Source organism: Cherax quadricarinatus, chromosome 43 (genome assembly GCF_038502225.1).
Source record: "Cherax quadricarinatus isolate ZL_2023a chromosome 43, ASM3850222v1, whole genome shotgun sequence".
In the NCBI taxonomy this organism is placed as follows: domain Eukaryota; kingdom Metazoa; phylum Arthropoda; class Malacostraca; order Decapoda; family Parastacidae; genus Cherax; species Cherax quadricarinatus.
In genome coordinates, this window is record NC_091334.1 from 27,740,833 (window position 1) to 27,762,743 (window position 21,911).

Below are 21,911 nucleotides of genomic sequence, written 5' to 3' on the forward strand. Positions count from 1 at the left end.
TACCGACCTTAGATGCTTGTCCAGTGCCTGCTTGAAGACTGCCAGGGGTCTATTGGTAATCCCCCTTATGTATGCTGGGAGGAAGTTGAACAGTCTCGGGCCCCTGACACTTATTGTATTGTCTCTTAACGTGCTAGTGACACCCCTGCTTTTCATTGGGGGGATGTTGCATCGTCTGCCGAGTCTTTTGCTTTCGTTGTGAGTGATTTTCTTGTGCAAGTTCGGTACTAGTCCTTCTAGGATTTTCCAGGTATATATAATCATGTATCTCTCCCGCCTGCGTTCCAGGGAGTACAGGTTCAGGAACTTCAATCGTTCCCAGTAATTGAGGTGTTTTATCTCCGTTATGCGCGCCGTGAAGTTTCTCTGTACATTTTCTAGGTCAGCAATTTCACCTGCCTGAAAGGTGCTGTTAGTATGCAGGAATATTCCAGCCTAGATAGAACAAGTGGCCTGAAGAGTGTCATTATGGGCTTGGCATCCCTAGTTTTGAAGGTTCTCATTATCCATCCTGTCATTTTTCTAGCAGATGCGATTGATACAATGTTATGGTCCTTGAAGGTGAGATCCTCCGACATAATCACTCCCAGGTCTTTGACGTTGGTGTTTCGCTCTATTTTGTGGCCAGAATTTGTTTTGTACTCTGATGAAGATTTAATTTCCTCATGTTTACCATATCTGAGTAATTGAAATTTCTCATCGTTGAACTTCATATTGTTTTCTGCAGCCCACTGAAAGATTTGGTTGATGTCCGCCTGGAGCCTTGCAGTGTCTGCAATGTCCGCCTGGAGCTTTGCAGTGTCTGCAATGTCTGCCTGGAGCCTTGCAGTGTCTGCAATGTCTGCCTGGAGCCTTGCAGTGTCTGCAGTGTCTGCCTGGAGCCTTGCAGTGTCTGCAATGTCTTCCTGGAGCCTTGCAGTGTCTGCAATGTCTGCCTGGAGCCTTGCAGTGTCTGCAATGGAAGACACTGTCATGCAGATTCGGGTGTCATCTGCAAAGGAAGACACGGTGCTGTGGCTGACATCCTTGTCTATGTCGGATATAAGGATGAGGAACAAGATGGGAGCGAGTACTGTGCCTTGTGGAACAGAGCTTTTCACCGTAGCTGCCTCGGACTTTACTCTGTTGACGACTACTCTCTGTGTTCTGTTAGTGAGGAAATTATAGATCCATCGACCGACTTTTCCTGTTATTCCTTCAGCACGCATTTTGTGCGCTATTACGCCATGGTCACACTTGTCGAAGGCTTTTGCAAAGTCTGTATATATTACATCTGCATTCTTTTTGTCTTCTAGTGCATTTAGGACCTTGTCGTAGTGATCCAGTAGTTGAGACAGACAGGAGCGACCTGTTCTAAACCCATGTTGCCCTGGGCTGTGTGTTGTGTTATGTGTGTTGTGTTGTCTCTGAAGGCTGATATTACCTTGTTACAGTAGGTGTTGTGTTGTGTTATGTGTGTTGTGTTGTCTCTGAAGGCTGATATTACCTTGTTACAGTAGGTGTTGTGTTGTGTTATGTGTGTTGTGTGTGTCGTGTTATGTGTGTTGTGATGTGTTGCGTACACATGTTTCTGTATATCTATTCACATGTGTATTAAACAAAATATAACATCAATATTTCAACATTTCTCAGCCTTCATTACCTGGAGAGGTAATTATTAATAATTCAAAATATAATCATTAAAATAATAATAATAATAATAATAATAATAATAATAATAATAATAATAATAATAGCACCTGCTGAAAAGGACCTCAGCTGGAGGGATGTAGGTGTCGACTAGCGTCAACACGCAGGTATAGTTCCATGTCTCACGAAATTATAATGACACGATTGTAAACTCCAGACGAGCACGTAAGCCACTGGTCCAGCTGGTTACAATAAGATTCATCCACCTAGGTATATTTATACACCATAGTGAGGTTAGCACAGGCCACCACTGTGACCACAGTTTTTTTAGTTTAATATGTTTATTATGCACCCCATACCCATCCAGTGGGCGGTAGTCAAAAGATTACAGAGGTACATAATGGGTCCAGGGACTGGACTCCAAAGTTTTGATAGCTGAGCAAGTTACAGAGGTAATGAATTCACAATTTACAAAGGTAATGAACTCACAATTTACAAAGGTAATGAGCTCCAGGTAGGTCTAGTCACAATCATGACAAGTTACAAAGGTATTTACAGATTACAGAGGTACACAATGGGTCCAGGGACCGGGCTCCAAAGTTTTGATGGCTGAACTAGGTACAAGGTAATGAACTCACAAGACCACACAGACAAGTTTTTACAGATGCATCTCCTGCCATTGTGGCAGTGACGAACTCTAGTTCTAGTCCCCTCAAAGCCATCGTAAGAATATAAGAAAGAAGGAACACTGCAGCAGGCCTACTAGCCCATGCTGGACAGGTCCATGTAATCCCCCGGTTTAGACCAATGGCCTACCCAGTCAGGACACGTTCACTTAAGGAAGGAGCACGGCATCTGACCCAGTAGCACAAGCTAGTCAGGTCCAACTCACACCCACCCACACCCACTCATATATTCATCTAACCTATTTTTAAAACTACACAACGTCTTAGCTTCTATGACGGTACTCGGGAGTTTGTTCCACTCATCCACAACTCTATTACCAAACCAGTGCTCTCCTATATCCTTCCTGAATCTGAATTTTTCCAGCTTAAAACCATTGATGCGAGTCCTGTCTAGGCTAGATATTTTTATCACGCTATTTACATCCCCTTTATTCATTTCTATTTTCCATTTATACACCTCAATCATATCCCCCCTAATTCTATGCCTTTCTAGAGAGTGCAGATTCAGGGCCTCAGTCTATCCTCATAGGGAAGGTTTCTGATACATGGGATCAATTTTGTCATCCTCCTTTGTACATTTTCCAGACCATTTATATCCTTTCTGTAATACGGTGACCAGAACTGTGCAGCATAATCTAAATGAGGCCTAACAAAGGATATATAGAGTTGAAGAACAAACTGAGGATTTCTATTATTTATGCTTCTTGATATGAAGCCAATGATCCTGTTAGCTTTATTGCGAATGATTATGCACTGTTGTCTTGGTTTCAAGTTACTGCTAACCAGAACTCCGAAATCCTTTTCACAATCAGTAATATTAAGATCTACATTGTTTAGTTTATATGTGGCATGGTTATTATCCTTTCCAACATTTAGAACGTTGCATTTGTCTTTATTAAACTGCTTCATCATGCTAACCTCTCTATGGTGTATAAATATACCTAGTTGGATGAACCTTATTGTAGCGAGGTGGCCCAGTGACTTACGTGCTGGCCTGGAGTTTTACGACTCGCCAAGAGTTCAATCCCCGCCCATGGTATGGTTTGTATAGTCCCATGCTAAAGCCTACCATTTTTCCAAGGATAGATGATGATCCTGTGAGTATTGCTGGTTGCTAGGGACTGGGGCTGTCTCTCAGCCAGACACCCAACTGTAGCAAGGCTCATCTTTATGATGCTGACTTCATTGTATCTTTCATATGAACCCTTGGTTTTGGAGCAGTTTAGACCATGTAGATCATATTGATCGGCTTGCACATCACCGCAGATACACATATATCCCATGTGAATTAGGGCAGCAAAGCAGAGAGCCACTACAGTACAGAGGGTCTGTGGCTCAGAGCATGTTCCCCTTGCCAAGATAGGAACTGTATGAAAGAAGTCCCCAGAGTAAGGTGCACTCACAGCTTGGAGATGGGCAGTCTCCCTTTTGGATGTTGCAGTCCTAAGCATGTTGTCATGCACCTTTTCAGCAATGGGGCCATCCCAACTGGACTGTTTGTAGGCTAGTGCTGCACTAGGTTTTGGTTCTGGAACAACAAGTCTCACATTCGGTAATGGCACTGGTGCAGTTAGGATCCTGTATTCCTGGTAAGACACCAGGGTTGTCGAGAAGAATTTATTTTGTTAACTTGTCTGAGGTCATGGAAGAGAATAAGAAAGTTGGTAGGGCAATCTGGGAGGATTTGCATACTCCCAGCCCCCCAAGCCTGACTGGAAGTGAGGCATGCAACCTCTGTCCATCTTCGAGGGAAAAATTCAGTACACTCTCTTGCATGGTGTTTAGGAGGGAGTCATACTTCATGAGTTTCGGACTGATGAAGGCTGGGGAGCATCTCAAGAAGTAGGTAAGTTTTGGGAGGGAGAGGTTCCTGGTGAGTATCACTGTCTTTCTGACTTTCATCGTCCTGATGAAAGGTACACTCTCCTTGTTGCTCCGAGAGGAGCACCAAGGAGAGTGCTATTGGCTTGATCGATGGCTCATGCTAATATCCTCAGTGATCTGTTGATTAGTAGAAACTCGCATTTGGTAGGGTTTAAGGATAGGCCCAAGCTCCTGATGTCCTCTTGGAGAGATTTTGTAGTGCCAGTCAGGGCACCATCATCCAAGAACCAGATAATGAACTCGCTGAACAGTGTTTCTGTGACTTCCTTGATGACCATACAGAAAAGCAAAGAGAAAAGAGGGTTGCCCTGTTGTACACCCTCACACGAGTCAATCAGTGTAGAAGTCCCACCATAATACGTTTATATGAAAGATTAAATGAAAGGGAAGTGTCTAGAAACTAATGTAGAGAGCAGAGTCCAGTTTGATCGGGACTTTTTTGAGCTGACAAGTTATGGATGTATACTCGTGCTCCATGGGTAGCTGCTTCACAGCCTTGTTGACCATCAGAACCAAGCTGTGTTAGTTTCAGCATTGCAGAAGCCTCTTGACTCGCCATTCTCACTGCAGCGGAAACATAAACACATATGCAGTTTAATGTGATCCTTTATTGACAACGTTTCGCCCACACAGTGGGCTTTTTCAAGTCACAAACAGATCTACCTGGGGTGGAAGGTACGGGAGTATTTATAGTCGGGTTCAGAATGTTGAGGTCAGGTGGAGAATGCTGCATCTGATGATCTACCGGGCGGGGTTATAGAGTCTTGGGTAGCTTGGCAGGGGTATTGGACAAGTTGTGAGTAGACTTGTCCAATACCCCTGCCAAGCTACCCAAGACTCTATAACCCCGCCCGGTAGATCATCAGATGCAGCATTCTCCACCTGACCTCAACATTCTGAACCCGGCTATAAATACTCCCGTACCTTCCACCCCAGGTAGATCGACCAGCGTTGTCATCGCCATGACTTACACGATGAGCTACGCAAATCGTGTAAAGATCAAACCAAGAAATTGTACCGTTGATGATTCAACGAAGATTGCTCTTGCAACTGTTGTTCAGGGAGCACTGGAAGTAAAATTCAACACCATATTGTCACTGAAAGAAGCATTCATTGTTGTGTGTCACGATGATGCTGAAGCAGAGAAGCTACTCACTACAGAAGCCATCACTACTCTTACTACTCAAGGGTTTACTGTTACGTCATCTCCTGCCCTCAGGGCAAGGAAATCAGTATTCCTAAAAAAACTGGACAAGATTCTGACGTCTCAAACACCTGCTGAGCTCAAGTCATTCATCGAGACGCAAAATACTTGGGCTACTGTTGACAGCATTACAAAAATCCCGAATGCATAGTCCATGATCAAGGTCACCTTCACCGACGTGAACATGGCTGCCACTGCACTGAACGAAGGTCTTGCTGTCTACCACTACTACATCAGCCCTACCTACATTGAAGCAGAGAGATATCATTACATCCAACATTGCTGGAACTGTTATTCATACCATCACACTACCAAAGCATGTCCAGTAAAAGACAAGAAGTTCTGCACTACATGTGGTAGTGAGGGACACACCTTCAGTTCCTGCACCGCTGCTGCTCCAACACAACCAGCGTGCTTAAACTGCAAGAGTAATGATCACCATACACTGGCAGCAAAATGTCCTACAAGAAAGGATATTATGAAGAAAACACAAGATGCAGCAAAGAAAAAACCTACTAGCAACACTCCAACGTATGCAGCAATTGCAAAGATACAATCAGACACTACAAAATTACTTCAAGCATCTACTCAGCCCGCCTCCACCACCACCACTACCATCACTCCTCCAACATGTAACGTAACGAAGATTCACTACTGTCTACTATACGCTCATATGCAAAACATGACAGTACCTGGATCATTTAACTCTACCATCAACGAGTTATTTGCATTAAATAACATGCCTTCATTTACATTTCCAGCATCTCCACCTTCTGAAGAAATTCTCAAATTCACCAAAAACTTAATCGCCAATTCTTCTGCAGAAGTTCCATCAACACCACCAACTAGTGACGTCAATCCAACAACGACCAATGAGAAGCCTCCACCGCCACCACCTCTCACTGAATCCAACCAATCAGAAGCCTTACCACCAGAAACATCTTCTAATTCGTCTACTGAAGTTGAAAACGAAGTAACACCACCTTCCTCTACTCCACCACCGCCTTCTCTACTTAGCTCACGTCGATTACCTGGAACACCATGGGTTAAACATAAAGGACTCGTATTCTACACCACAAGGCTATACCCTGCAAGCATGACTCGCCTAGAACTCATCCAACATCTCCAAGACAACACTGTATCATACCAAAGCGAAGAAAGACCATTCCCTACCTACAACCAGATACTCCACCAACTCCAAACCAACGAATACTACTACAGCTCTCCCATAAGTGTGATACAACTCTCTCGAAAACAATTTACCGCACTGATAAACGGTTTAAGACCATAACCATCTCATCCTGCTTGCTGCCTTCTGACACTCCCAGCTCCTACCGCTGCCTTCGCCATCCTCTCCTAGTGAGCCAAGCAATGACATCAGTCAAGCCTCACTATCTACGTCTCCAGTACTTTTGTACCACATGTCCCAGAGTGGTTGGGCCACTTGCCTTGATTCCTCCTCTTCCCCTCCTCCCCATCCTTTTCCAGTTATTTCCATCCTTCCTTATCCTTCTTCCTTCCCATCTTACGACAGCTCTCGTCGTCCTCGATTCGACTTGAAAAAGCCCACTGTGTGGGCAAAACGTTGTCAATAAAGGATCACATTAAACTGCATATGTGTTTATGTTTCCATTGTGTCGATATTTTATACCATTTATTTTCATTCTCACTGCAGCCTTGGCAACAAGGCACTGAAGGGTGTTGCCAGCTGCAGAGGGCCTGATTCTTCCTTCATTTTTCCGGGGGGCGCATAGTGATGCATCAGAGAATGGTTTCCGGGACACTACCAGTCAGGTAACCATTGGAAAATTTGGAGAGTTCAGACAACGATCTCTGAAACATCCCCAAGTGCCTGACTGAGCATTTGTTTTCCATTTTGTAGCCTTCAACTGGTGGAACCCCCTGCTGAGCGTCCTGTAGGGTTAAATGTTCTTCACCTGCTGCACTGTCACGGAGGTTAATGTTGGTACTGGGAACTCTGGGTGGATGCCTGTCCTTCAGAGCTTGTGCTGTAATGACTTCCTTATGGGCGATGGTATCCTCACTGGTCATAAGCCTCAGAGCTCCAGTAGTATTACCCTCTTCTATTTTTTTGCTAATTTGTTCTCTAATTTTTGAGGCTTCATGTGTTCTGTTGTTGGCATTTTCCCGAGGGGTGTTTGTAGCCCTAGTGGGGAGACGGATGAGGTTGTCATCTCTGGGGAATGCATTTATTGCCCTGATAGCAGATGTTGCTAGGGACTTGTCTCTCCTTGGGGGGATGATGGGTGAAGCAAGGCATGGGTGCATGGGTCAGGTGGGGAGCAGCCTGCCTGACACTAGGCAACACCCTTGTTCAGTCAGACACATGACCTAGACAGAGATCTGAGGCGAAGACTAGGGATGTGAGGAGAGGACCAGGGATGTGAGGAGAGGACCAGGGATGTGAGGAGAGGACCAGGGATGTGAGGAGAGGACCAGGGATGTGAGGAGAGGACCAGGGATGTGAGGAGAGGACCATGGATGTGAGGAGAGGACCAGGGATGTGAGGAGAGGACCAGGGATGTGAGGAGAGGACCAGGGATGTGAGGAGAGAACCAGGGATGTGAGGAGAGGACCAGGGATGTGAGGAGAGGACCAGGGATGTGAGGAGAGGACCAGGGATATGAGGAGAGGACCAGGGATGTGAGGAGAGGACCAGGGATGTGAGGAGAGAACCAGGGATTTGAGGAGAGGACCAGGGATGTGAGGAGAGGACAAGGGACGTGAGGAGAGGACCAGGGATGTGAGGAGAGGACCAGGGATGTGAGGAGAGGACAAGGGACGTGAGGAGAGGACCAGGGATGTGAGGAGAGGACCAGGGATGTGAGGAGAGGACCAGGGATGTGAGGAGAGGACCAGGGATGTGAGGAGAGGACCAGGGATGTGAGGAGAGGACCAGGGATGTGAGGAGAGGACCAGGGATGTGAGGAGAGGACCAGGGATGTGAGGAGAGGACCAGGGATGTGAGGAGAGGACCAGGGATGTGAGGAGAGAACCAGGGATGTGAGGAGAGGACCAGGGATGTGAGGAGAGGACCAGGGATGTGAGGAGAGGACCAGGGATATGAGGAGAGGACCAGGGATGTGAGGAGAGGACCAGGGATGTGAGGAGAGAACCAGGGATTTGAGGAGAGGACCAGGGATGTGAGGAGAGACCCAGGGACGTGAGGAGAGGACCAGGGATGTGAGGAGAGGACCAGGGATGTGAGGAGAGGACCAGGGATGCGAGGAGAGAACCAGGGATGTGAGGAGAGGACCAGAGATGTGAGGAGAGAACCAGGGATGTGAGGAGAGAACCAGGGATGTGAGGAGAGGACCAGGGATGTGAGGAGAGGACCAGGGATGTGAGGAGGGGACCAGGGATGTGAGGAGAGGACCAGGGATGTGAGGAGAGAACCAGGGATGTGAGGAGAGGACCAGGGATGTGAGGAGAGGACCAGGGATGTGAGGAGAGGACCAGGGATATGAGGAGAGGACCAGGGATGTGAGGAGAGAACCAGGGATTTGAGGAGAGGACCAGGGATGTGAGGAGAGGACCAGGGACGTGAGGAGAGGACCAGGGATGTGAGGAGAGGACCAGGGATGTGAGGAGAGGACCAGGGATGTGAGGAGAGGACCAGGGATGTGAGGAGAAGACCAGGGATGTGAGGAGAGGACCAGGGAGGTGAAGAGAGGACCAGGGAGATGAGGAGAGGACCAGGGATGTGAGGAGAGGACCAGGGATGTGAGGAGAGGACCAGGGATGTGAGGAGAGAACCAGGGATGTGAGGAGAGGACCAGGGATGTGAAGAGAGGACCAGGGAGGTGAAGAGAGGACCAGGGATGTGAGGAGAGGACCAGGGAGGTGAGGAGAGAACCAGGGATGTGAGGAGAGGACCAGGGAGGTGAGGAGAGGACCAGGGAGGTGAGGAGAGGACCAGGGAGGTGAGGAGAGGACCAGGGATGTGAGGAGAGGATCAGGGAGGTGAGGAGAGGACCAGGGATGTGAGGAGAGGACCAGGGATGTGAAGAGAGGACCAGGGATGTGAAGAGAGGACCAGGGATGTGAGGAGAGGACCAGGGAGGTGAGGAGAGGACCAGGGATGTGAGGAGAGGACCAGGGATGTGAGGAGAGGACCAGGGATGTGAGGAGAGGACCAGGGATGTGAGGAGAGGACCAGGGATGTGAGGAGAGGACCAGGGATGTGAGGAGAGGACCAGGGATGTGAGGAGAGGACCAGGGAGGTGAGGAGAGGACCAGGGATGTGAGGAGAGGACCAGGGATGTGAGGAGAGGACCAGGGATGTGAGGAGAGGACCAGGGATGTGAGGAGAGGACCAGGGATGTGAGGAGAGGACCAGGGATGTGAGGAGAGGACCAGGGATGTGAGGAGAGGACCAGGGAGGTGAGGAGAGGACCAGGGAGGTGAGGAGAGGACCAGGGATGTGAGGAGAGGACCAGGGATGTGAGGAGAGGACCAGGGATGTGAGGAGAGGACCAGGGATGTGAGGAGAGGACCAGGGATGTGAGGAGAGGACCAGGGAGGTGAGGAGAGGACCAGGGAGGTGAGGAGAGGACCAGGGAGGTGAGGAGAGGACCAGGGATGTGAAGAGAGGACCAGGGATGTGAGGAGAGGACCAGGGAGGTGAGGAGAGGACCAGGGATGTGAAGATAAGATAAGATAAGAGATAAGATTTCGTTCGGATTTTTAACCCCGGAGGGTTAGCCACCCAGGATAACCCAAGAAAGTCAGTGCGTCATCGAGGACTGTCTAACTTATTTCCATTGGGGTCCTTAATCTTGTCCCCCAGGATGCGACCCACACCAGTCGTCTAACACCCAGGTACCTATTTGCTGCTAGGTGAACAGGACAATAGGTGTAAGGAAACGTGTCAGAATTTCCACCCGCCGGGAATCGAACCCGGGCCCTCCGTGTGTGAAGCGGGAGTTTTAGCCACCAGGCCACCAGGGAGGTGAGGAGAGGACCAGGGAGGTGAGGAGAGGACCAGGGAGGTGAGGAGAGGACCAGGGAGGTGAGGAGAGGACCAGGGAGGTGAGGAGAGGACCAGGGATGTGAGGAGAGGACCAGGGATGTGAGGAGAGAATCAGGGATGTGAGGAGAGGACCAGGGATGTGAGGAGAGAACCAGGGATGTGAGGAGAAGACCAGGGATGTGAGGAGAGGGCCAGGGAGGTGAAGAGAGGACCAGGGAGGTGAGGAGAGGACCAGGGATGTGAAGAGAGGACCAGGGATGTGAGGACAGGACCAGGGATGTGAGGAGAGAACCAGGGATGTGAGGAGAGGACCAGGGATGTGAGGAGAGGACCAGGGATGTGAGGAGAGGACCAGGGATGTGAGGAGAGGACCAGGGAGGTGAGGAGAGGGGAGTGGCTTTATCAATTCACTAACAGTCCACATGACTGACTACTATTGTTTCTTACATATTATTCCACTTGGAATCACCTTTGTCACTGAGAATCACCCTGGTCACTGGGCACAATATTCACAATGTTCCCAGTATTAACCCTGATATTCTCCCAGATATTTTTTGAGGCCTTTCACTTTCAGGTTTAAAGCTTCTTCAGATGTAACATTTTTCTCTAAATTTAATAGGCTTAGATGAAAAAAATGGGGCATTTTGGAGTTTTTGAGACGTTTTATGTTTGTAGAAATGTTTGTGGCAAAGTCTATGTTGTGTTAATTTTTTTATGTGTTTAATGACAGGAAGGAGGTGTTGGCAGTGAGTGACAGACAGGAGGGTCTTCAGTCGTCTGTAACGAGGTTGTTGGATGACCGGCGACTGTTAGTGTCTGATCTCATCCAGGCTGGAGTGCTGTCACACCATACAAGGTACTGTGCTTGTCCTCTGTCTGGCTCATATTAGAGACCAAAGAGCAGAACAGGGTGACCAAGGTATCAAATATGATATTAGAGATGACAGAGCAGAACAGGGCGACTGAAGTGGTGATATAAATTTGACTCTGGGCTTCCATCGGCAGGTCGAGGCTCGAGATCCGTGGCAGCGGAGCACCAGAGGGCGGCGGAGGGGTGCCGTCTGGACGAACCGGTTCTGGGAGCCACAGTAACGACTCTGGGGTGGCGCTGTTACTAGAGCGGGCCCACCAGGCCTTCACCACCACCGACCACACCCCGTCACCCACACCTACCAATCAGAGAGCTTCCGATCAGGTAAACAACCATCCAGATTGTGTTTTACTGCTCGACCAGCTGGTCTAACACTGTCACCCAGATTAAAGATTAAAGATTATTTCAACACGATATAATATTTCTACAAAGGTGGATGACATTTAGGGTTGCATGCAGAAATACTCTTAATATGCAGAGCATTTCGGGCAAATTTAAGCCTTTCTTCATATTAATAAGGCAATAGCTAATTGTGGATGTGGATGTGTGAAGCAATCTTCCGAGTAGGGTGATAGAGGCTAGGACCTTGGATAGCTTTAAAAAGAGACTGGACAAATATGAGTGAGAGGGGCCGGGTTTGATTGGTGTCGTGGGTACGGGAGTAAATTCTTGGATAGCTTTGGGTAGTGGTGGTTTTGATAAGGACCTGCCTTGTATGGGCCAGTAGGCCTTCTGCAATGTTCCTCCGTTCTTATGTTCATATATACATTCTCTTTGGTAGTTGTAAAAATAAATTTAGGAGTTACAGTGAATACAAGACAATTGGATATCATATTAGTACATGCTATATGACTTTTGTGGATTTGAATTGCCTTAAGAATTACAGGTGATGAGGATTCTGTACATTAATGTGAACACATTCAATATTTTAATGGTTGTGAGCATTACAGATATTGAGAATAAGAATATATTGTTTTTCATATGTTTGTGGCAATGAGAATTTGGATAGTATATAGTTTTCTCATATCTAGCTGTTGTTGGGATATGTTAGGGAGAGAAGGTGTTTTTGTTTATGGTACTTTTGAAGATGCTGGCTGAGACAGTGGTTCTGGAGATGCAGGCTGAGACAGTGGTTCTGGAGATGCAGGCTGAGACAGTGGTTCTGGAGATGCAGGCTGAGACAGTGGTTCTGGAGATGCAGGCTGAGACAGTGGTTCTGGAGATGCAGGCTGAGACAGTGGTTCTGGAGATGCTGGCTGAGACAGTGGTTCTGGAGATGCAGGCTGAGACAGTGGTTCTGGAGATGCTGGCTGAGACAGTGGCTCTGGAGATGCAGGCTGAGACAGTGGTTCTGGAGATGCTGGCTGAGACAGTGGCTCTGGAGATGCAGGCTGAGACAGTGGTTCTGGAGATGCTGGCTGAGACAGTGGCTCTGGAGATGCAGGCTGAGACAGTGGTTCTGGAGATGCTGGCTGAGACAGTGGCTCTGGAGATGCAGGCTGAGACAGTGGTTCTGGAGATGCAGGCTGAGACAGTGGTTCTGGAGATGCTGGCTGAGACAGTGGTTCTGGAGATGCAGGCTGAGACAGTGGTTCTGGAGATGCTGGCTGAGACAGTGGTTCTGGAGATGCTGGCTGAGACAGTGGTTCTGGAGATGCTGGCTGAGACAGTGGTTCTGGAGATGCTGGCTGAGACAGTGGTTCTGGAGATGCTGGCTGAGACAGTTGTTCTGGAGATGCTGGCTGAGACAGTGGTTCTGGAGATGCTGGCTGAGACAGTGGTTCTGGAGATGCTGGCTGAGATGTGGTTCTGGAGATACTGGCTGAGACAGTGGCTTTGGAGATGCAGGCTGAGACAATGGCTTTGGAGATGCAGGCTGAGACAGTGGCATTGGAGATGCTGGCTGAGACAGTGGTTCTGGAGATGCAGGCTGAGACAGTGGTTCTGGAGATGCTGGCTGAGATAGTGGCTTTGGAGATGCTGGCTGAGACAGTGGTTCTGGAGATGCAGGCTGAGACAGTGGTTCTGGAGATGCTGGCTGAGATGTGGTTCTGGAGATGCTGGCTGAGACAGTGGCTTTGGAGATGCTGGCTGAGACAGTGGTTCTGGAGATGCAGGCTGAGACAGTGGTTCTGGAGATGCTGGCTGAGATAGTGGCTTTGGAGATGCTGGCTGAGACAGTGGTTCTGGAGATGCAGGCTGAGACAGTGGTTCTGGAGATGCTGGCTGAGATGTGGTTCTGGAGATGCTGGCTGAGACAGTGGCATTGGAGATGCTGGCTGAGACAGTGGTTCTGGAGATGCAGGCTGAGACAGTGGTTCTGGAGATGCTGGCTGAGATAGTGGCTTTGGAGATGCTGGCTGAGACAGTGGTTCTGGAGATGGAGGCTGAGACAGTGGTTCTGGAGATGCTGGCTGAGATGTGGTTCTGGAGATGCTGGCTGAGACAGTGGCATTGGAGATGCTGGCTGAGACAGTGGTTCTGGAGATGCAGGCTGAGACAGTGGTTCTGGAGATGCTGGCTGAGATAGTGGCTTTGGAGATGCTGGCTGAGACAGTGGTTCTGGAGATGCAGGCTGAGACAGTGGTTCTGGAGATGCTGGCTGAGATGTGGTTCTGGAGATGCTGGCTGAGACAGTGGTTCTGGAAATGCAAGCTGAGACAGTGGTTCTGGAAATGCAAGCTGAGACAGTGGTTCTGGAAATGCAAGCTGAGACAGTGGTTCTGGAAATGCAAGCTGAGACAGTGGTTCTGGAGATTTCCAGCAGAGAGTTTCAGATTTTGGGCACTTTTATGTACTTTGAATTTTTACAGAGGTTAAGCCAGACACAGGGTATGTCATAGAGATTTTTGTTCCTAGTATTATGTCTATGGGTCCTGTTGCAACTATCAAGAAAGTGCTTCAGGTTGGGATTAATATTAGAATTTATTGTTCTGTATACATAGGATGCACAGTAGTATGTGTCTTTGAAGATGGGGGGGGGGGATGTGTCTTCTAGCAATGTGATCATTCATACTGCAGATTTTTGTTGGGTTACAGTTGGCTTAAGGTGAACTGCTATTGTGGATCCCCAGCCACAGATATCATAGGTGAGGTAGGGGTAGATCAGTAAATAATATAATGCATGTAGTGCTGTTTGTGGTACATAATAACAAATCTTTGAGAGGATGCCAACTGTTTGGGACACTTTTTGTTATGTGTTGGATGTGGATGTTGAATTTCAAGTTGCTGTCAAAGTGTAGATCCAGAAATTTTGCCCCTCATTATGTTTAGCAATAAGATATTGTTTATCATAATGTTTAGTTGGGCATTACTTACTCTGCTCCCAAACATAATATAGGTTTTGTCAGTGTTTAGTGTGAGTTTACTGGTAGCCATCCAGGTTGATATTTTTAAGAGCTCTTCATTAACAATGTTGTTGAGTGATGCTGGATTTAGGTGGGAGACGACAAAAGTTGTGTCATCAGCAAAGAGAACAGGTCTAAGTTGTTGCGATTCATTTGGAAGGTCGTTGATGCATAAGAGAAAAAGCAGGAGGCGAAGAACACTTCCCTGTAGAACACCACTCCAGAGGTCATGTTGAGGAGGTTGTGTCCTTAACCCGTAAATGGTCCAAATGTATATATACGTTATCTACCGTAGTGCCCCAAATTTTTTGAGAAAAAAAAATCATTTGTTTTTAATAGGAAAAAAGAGCATATGGTACCTAGGCATCCCCAATTATTTTAATATGGCATACAGTGAGTGCGCACACCCATTCTCTTATGTCTAGGCGACTCAGGCTTATCGTGGCAATGTTAAATGTATGACACATAAAACGTATATATACGTTTGGGGCACTAGCGGTAAAAACGTATATATACGTTTGGACCGTTTACGGGTTAATAAAGATATATTGCTGTCTGTTAGTAAGGTAAGACTTTATATATGCAAGTGCGTGGCCTCTTATACCATAATGATCAAGTTTGTGATATAGGATGCTATGATCTACTGTATCAAAAGCAATGTAATGGTGGGTGAGAGGACATGAGTCACTGTTTGAATGATAGTGATGGGACCTGAGCTAGATATCCTGGTTTGTTTTGTAGTGAATTAATAATAAGGCCCGGTGGCCTGGTGGCTAAAGCTCCCGCTTCACACACGGAGGGCCCGGGTTCGATTCCCGGCGGGTGGACACGTTTCCTTACACCTGTTGTCCTGTTCACCTAGCAGCAAATAGGTACCTGGGTGTTAGTCGACTGGTGTGGGTCGCATCCTGGGGGACAAGATTAAGGACCCCAATGGAAATAAGTTAGACAGTCCTCGATGACGCACTGACTTTCTTGGGTTATCCTGGGTGGCTAACCCTCCGGGGTTAAAAATCCGAACGAAATCTTATCTTATCTTCAGCGGGCTGGGTTGGAGCCAGATAGAGGGATGTCGGGAAGTTTCCATCTAAGTAATCGCTTGCTCAGGTATTGGTGTCTGGAATCTTACTGGCGAAAGTTGATCCTATGGTTGAAAAGAAGCTATTTACCTTGTTAGATGTTTTATTCAGACTATTGTCAGAGATCTGCCAGCCGGCCCAACACCCCATCACTCAGATCAGATGGAGAGATTCTGATTATGTAATATTCATCCAGAGTACATTACATTTAATGAGGTTGAGTCTCAGTACTCTGTTCAGCCTCAGTACTCACTACCAGAGTACATTACTGGTACTATACATGATTAATGAGGTTGTTCACCCTTAGGACTCACTACCAGAACAACCATCACTGCTGGTACCACCTTCAGTCTATGACTACGTGGCTGGTCTTAGGTCTCATACCCATCCTTCAAACGGTCTCAGTGTCCAGCTTCATCATGGCCAGACTCATGTTATACAGGGTAAGTAACTTTTAATCAGCTTCAGTTTGTTAAGTTTTGTCTTGAAGAGTCTTGATCCCCTTAAACTTATGTATGAAAGAAGGGTGTTGAAGAGTCTTGGTTCCTTTACAAGTATACACCCCAGCTTTTCACTGGGGAATTTTGGGGGATATTCAGTCCCTCCAGTATACTGCTGGTGTGTGTATATGGTTGTTAGTGTGGCTTGACCTTCAAGATGGCCAACAAAATGGTCAATAAAACTTAAACTACCAAATGACCAAAATTGTGACGTTTGTGGGTGTTTTATGAGCACACAAGTGTTTAACAGTGATGTTTGTGTTTTATGAGCATGTGAGTGTCTAATAGTGATGCTTGTGAGTGTTTTATGAGCATGTGAGTGTTTAATAGTGATTCTTGTGAGTGTTTTATGAGCATGTGAGTGTCTAATAGTGATGCTTGTGAGTGTTTTATGAGCATGTGAGTGTCTAATAGTGATGCTTGTGAGTGTTTTATGAGCATGTGAGTGTCTAATAGTGATGCTTGTGAGTGTTTTATGAGCATGTGAGTGTCTAATAGTGATGCTTGTGAGTGTTTTATGAGCATGTGAGTGTCTAATAGTGATGCTTGTGAGTGTTTTATGAGCATGTGAGTGTCTAATAGTGATGCTTGTGAGTGTTTTATGAGCATGTGAGTGTCTAATAGTGATGCTTGTGAGTGTTTTATGAGCATGTGAGTGTCTAATAGTGATGCTTGTGAGTGTTTTATGAGCATGTGAGTGTCTAATAGTGATGCTTGTGAGTGTTTTATGAGCATGTGAGTGTCTAATAGTGATGCTTGTGAGTGTTTTATGAGCATGTGAGTGTCTAATAGTGATGCTTGTGAGTGTTTTATGAGCATGTGAGTGTTTAATAGTGATGCTTGTGAGTGTTTTATGAGCATGTGAGTGTCTAATAGTGATGCTTGTGAGTGTTTTATGAGCATGTGAGTGTCTAATAGTGATGCTTGTGAGTGTTTTATGAGCATGTGAGTGTTTAATAGTGATGCTTGTGAGTGTTTTATGAGCATGTGAGTGTTTAATAGTGATGCTTGTGAGTGTTTTATGAGCATGTGAGTGTCTAATAGTGATGCTTGTGAGTGTTTTATGAGCATGTGAGTGTCTAATAGTGATGCTTGTGAGTGTTTTATGAGCATGTGAGTGTCTAATAGTGATGCTTGTGAGTGTTTTATGAGCATGTGAGTGTCTAATAGTAATTTTTGTGTTTTATGAGCATGTGAGTGTCTAATAGTGATGCTTGTGAGTGTTTTATGAGCATGTGAGTGTCTAATAGTGATGCTTGTGAGTGTTTTATGAGCATGCGAGTGTTTAATAGTAATTTTTGTGTTTTATGAGCACACATATTTGGCACACACTTGTCTTCTCTGAGGTTGTCAGAGCCGGGCAGAAATTTGCATCAGCATCATAGAAGTTGAGAAGATGATCACTGAGTAAATAATTTAACTGCTTATTATAAATGGCTTTAACGATGGTACTTATGTGTTGTCAGGTGAGAACAGCAGTGGTGGTGCTGGTGGTGATGACCTGGGGTTAGTCTATGACTCTGATTCCTCACTCACCATCGCTGCTAACAAGAGCATCAGCCTAACCACCTCACTGAGCCAGCAGTGCGGCCTGGAGCTGCGCACTGCACACGATGCACCGCCACCCCACCACCACCGCAGTCACCACCACCGCCATGCCAGACAGTCACCACACCAGCGAGGTCACACAAGGTCTGATTCTGAAGCTTCTGATAGATCCCAGGATGCTCAGCACTGCCGGAAACCATCCTCTCATGAACACGGTACCTGTTATTATTATTACAGCCTCTCCTCACTTAACGACGGAGTCCCGTTCCTAAGATAATGTTGGTAAATGAAGTCATTGCTAAGCAGGGAGTATACTATAATGGTAGTGGGTTTGTGTCAGCCATCATTGATATTGTTTTAATGTCACCTTTGCTCTATTTATAACATTTTTAGTATATTTTTAAATGTTTATACAGTACTGTACTGTATATTGTAGTAAACAGTATAGAGGAAATCAGCTGTAATATACATTATATAGGTATGGATACTGGTCAGAGAGCCCGTCGTAAGTCCGAGTTGTTGGTAAACAAATACGTCACTAAGTGAGGAGAGGCTGTATTATTATTATTGTTATTATCATTATTATTAAGTACACCAGTAGTTTATCACCTGGATTAGATGACCCAATAAAGGAAACACATTAACCATCATTCTTTCAAACACTCTTGCCAGAAGTATGCTGACATAATAGTTTAGATGACCCTCTGAATTATGACCTCAGTCATCTTTTCGAGTGCTGCCACTGTACTTCCCACCTCCAATACTCAAGTCCAGATAACCGGTTTCCCTTTATCCCTTCATAAATGTTACCTTGCTTACACTTCAACAGCACATCAAGTCATAAAAACCAATTACCTCCACTCTCTCCTATAATGCTCACTCATGCTTGCTGGAAGTCCAAGCCCCTCACACACATAGCCTCCTTTACTCCTTCCCTCCAACCCTTCCTAGGATGTCCCCTACTCCACTTTCCTTCCACTGCAGATTTATATGCTCGCCAAGTCATTCTATTTCATCCCATCGTCTCTAAATGTCTGAACCATCTCAACAACCCCTTTTGAAAATACTTTTAGTAACCGTGCACCTCCTAATCTTCAAGCTATGGATTCTTTGCATAATATTCACACCACACATTGCCCTCAGACATGACATCTCCACTGCCTCCAGCCTTCTCCTTGTTGCAACATTCACCACCCATGCCTCACACTCATATCAGAGCATTTTTATCGCTATACTCTCATACGTTCCGGTCTTTGTCTCCACAGACTCCTTAGTGCACAACTCACCTTTTTTTCTTATCAGTTCTCTGGTTCACCTCATCTCTCATAGACCCATCTGCTAACAAGTTCACTCTCAAATATATAAACACATTCGCTTCCTCTGTATTTCATTTTCTAAACTTTTTATCCTCATCACCTTGCTCTTTCCTATGTTCACTTTTAATTTTCTTCTTTTACATACACTCCCAAATTCATCAACCAACCTCTGCAACTTATCTTCAGAATCTCCCAAAAGCATCAGCAAAAAGTAACTGTGACAACTCCCACTTTGTGTTAGATTCTCTTGCCAACACCCAAGTATTCACTTCTCTTACAACCCCATCTATAAATATACTGAACAACTATGGTGACATCACGCATCCCTGTCTAAGGCCTACTTTTACTGGGAAATAATCTCCCTGTCTCCTACCTGAGACTCACTACCCTAGTAAAAACTCTTAACTGCTTTTGGTAAACTACCTCCTATTCCATACACTTGTAACATCTTATTGTAGCCAGCTGGCCCAGTGGCTAACACGTCGGTCTGGAGTTTTATGACTCTCTGACCACTGGTTCCATCCCCACCCGTGGTATGGTTTGTAACATCTGCCACATTGCTCCCCTATCAACCCTATCATATGCCTTTTCCAAATCCATAAATGCCTTTTCCCAATCCATAAACTTCTTTACCCTTATCTTGATGCTCTTCATTTATATATTTCACTGTAAACACTTGGTCTACACACCCCCTACCATTCCTAAAACCCCCTTGTTTATCTACGATCCTGCTGTCCACCTTACCTGTAGTATTTTCAATAGTAACTCTACTATACACTTTACCAAGTATACTCAACAGTCTTATTCCCCTATAATTCTTGCACTCTTTTTTGTCCCCTTTGCCTTTTTACAAAAGAACTGTACATGCTCATTACCAGTCCCTAGGTACCTTACCCTCTTCTATACATTTATTAAACAAAAGTACCAACTGTTCCAGAACTATATCCCACCTGCTTGTAACATTTCTGTCTTGATCCCATCAATAGACTTATTTCCTTATAGTTTTTACAATCTCTATGTATATAGAGGAACTTTATAAGAGAAATGACTGTATATAGAAGAACTTTATAAGAGAACTGACTGTATATAGAGGAACTTTATAAAAGAACTGACAGTATATAAGAGAGCGTTATAAGAGAGCTGACTGTGTATAGTGGCGCTTTTTAAGAGAGCTGACTGTTTATAGAGGTGCATTATAAGAGAACTGACTGTATATGGAGGAGCTTCATAAGAGAACTGACTGTATATAAAGGAGCTTTATAAGAGAGCTGACAGTAGTTACCTAAGCATCTCCTTCCTCTTATAACCTGTAATGAACACATTTTTTTACACTGTTTTTTGGCACAGGACGAGAGGGGAACGACTCATACCAAGGAAGACTGACCCGGGACCCACTGGGGACTGATCCCCGTGAGTCTCAGCGCTACCGTGTAGCTCGGGAACTGTTGGACACTGAAAAGAAGTACTGCAAGACCCTCTGGACCATTCAAGACACTTTTGCCGACCCTCTGAAGAAAGCTGGCATCCTGTCCCATAAGGATATCACGTAAGAATGATATCCTGACTGGTTCTGTGACCTCCTTATTCTATCTCACGAGGATGTCATCCTAGAACTGTCACGTTATTATCCTCAAATTCAAATACAGTGGACCCTCGGTTATCGGCTGTAATCCGTTCCAGAAGGTCAGCCGAAAACCGAAATGGCTGAAAGCCAAAATAATATTTCCCATAAGAATTAATGTAAATACAATTAATCCATTCCAGACAAAAATATTCACAAAAAATAATTTTTTAACAATTATATAAATAGTATTACACACCTTTACTGAAGGCTAATGCTGGCTTCTGGAAGATAGGGAGGAGGAAAGAGGGAGGAGTTAGTGTTTGGAAGGGGAATCCCCCTCCATAAAGACATTAGGTAGCAAAGCCTTCTCTGGGGTTACTTCCCTTCTTTGTCTTTTAATGCCACTAGGACCAGCTTGAGAGTCACTGGACCCCCGTCTCACAAAATAACTGTCCAGGGTGCTCTGTTTCTGGCATTTCTAAGATTTCTCTGAAGTGGGACAGGGTATTGTCACTAAACATATTGCAGATATGGCTTGTTTCAGCTTTGTCAGGGTGGTACTTCTCAACAAAACTTTGCACATCATTCCACTTTGCACAAATGTTCTTAATCAATGAAGAAGGCACCACCGTCACTCCCTCTTCCTCCTCTTCTGAAGGAAGACCCTCAGCTGCAGTCTGTTGCGTTCAGCTTGAACCTCTTGCAGCTCTTCAGTGGTAAGCTCTTCCCTGTGGTCCTCCACCAACTCTTCCACATCCTCGCCACTCACCTCCAACCCCAGGGACTTCCCTAGTGCCACAATACAGTCCACAGGGTCAGCAGGGTCAGGGGTCAGCCTCAAACTCTTCAAAATCCCTCTCTTGGATACAATCTGGCCACAGTTTTCTCCATGCAGAGTTCAATGTCCTGGAAGTCACTCCCTCCTAAGCCTTACTTATAAGGCTTATGCAGTGGAGGATAGTGAAGTGATTCCTCCATAAATCTTTTAGAATCAACTGAGTGTCCAAGGTCACTTCAAAGCACTTATGAAACACTGCTTTTGTGTAGAGTTTTTTGAAGTTAGAAATGACCTGCTGGTCCATGGGCTGGAGGAGACGAGTGGTGTTAGGAGGCAAGAACTTCACTTGTATAAAATTGAAGTCCCTAAACAGTTGGTATTGCAAGTCTGGAGGATGTGCAGGAGCACTGTCCAGTACCAGGAGGCACTTGAGTGGCAATTTCTTTTCCAGGAGGTATTTTTTCACACTTGGGCCAAACACATCATTAACCCACTCTTTGAAAATTTACCTT

The 21,911-nt window shown here is 45.9% G+C and overlaps 1 protein-coding gene across 8 annotated transcripts in view; it reads left to right on the forward strand.

The window, feature by feature from the left end:
* Positions 1-21,911, forward strand: part of LOC128694093 (uncharacterized) — a 188,012-nt gene that overhangs the window by 132,080 nt on the left and 34,021 nt on the right. For all 8 annotated transcript variants that reach the window (XM_070093799.1, XM_070093800.1, XM_070093801.1 and 5 more), the window contains 5 exons: positions 11,127-11,252; positions 11,402-11,591; positions 16,001-16,136; positions 17,660-17,956; positions 20,405-20,603. In XM_070093799.1, coding sequence (XP_069949900.1) covers positions 11,127-11,252; positions 11,402-11,591; positions 16,001-16,136; positions 17,660-17,956; positions 20,405-20,603 — 948 coding nt within the window. The remainder of the gene's footprint in view (positions 1-11,126; positions 11,253-11,401; positions 11,592-16,000; positions 16,137-17,659; positions 17,957-20,404; positions 20,604-21,911) is intronic.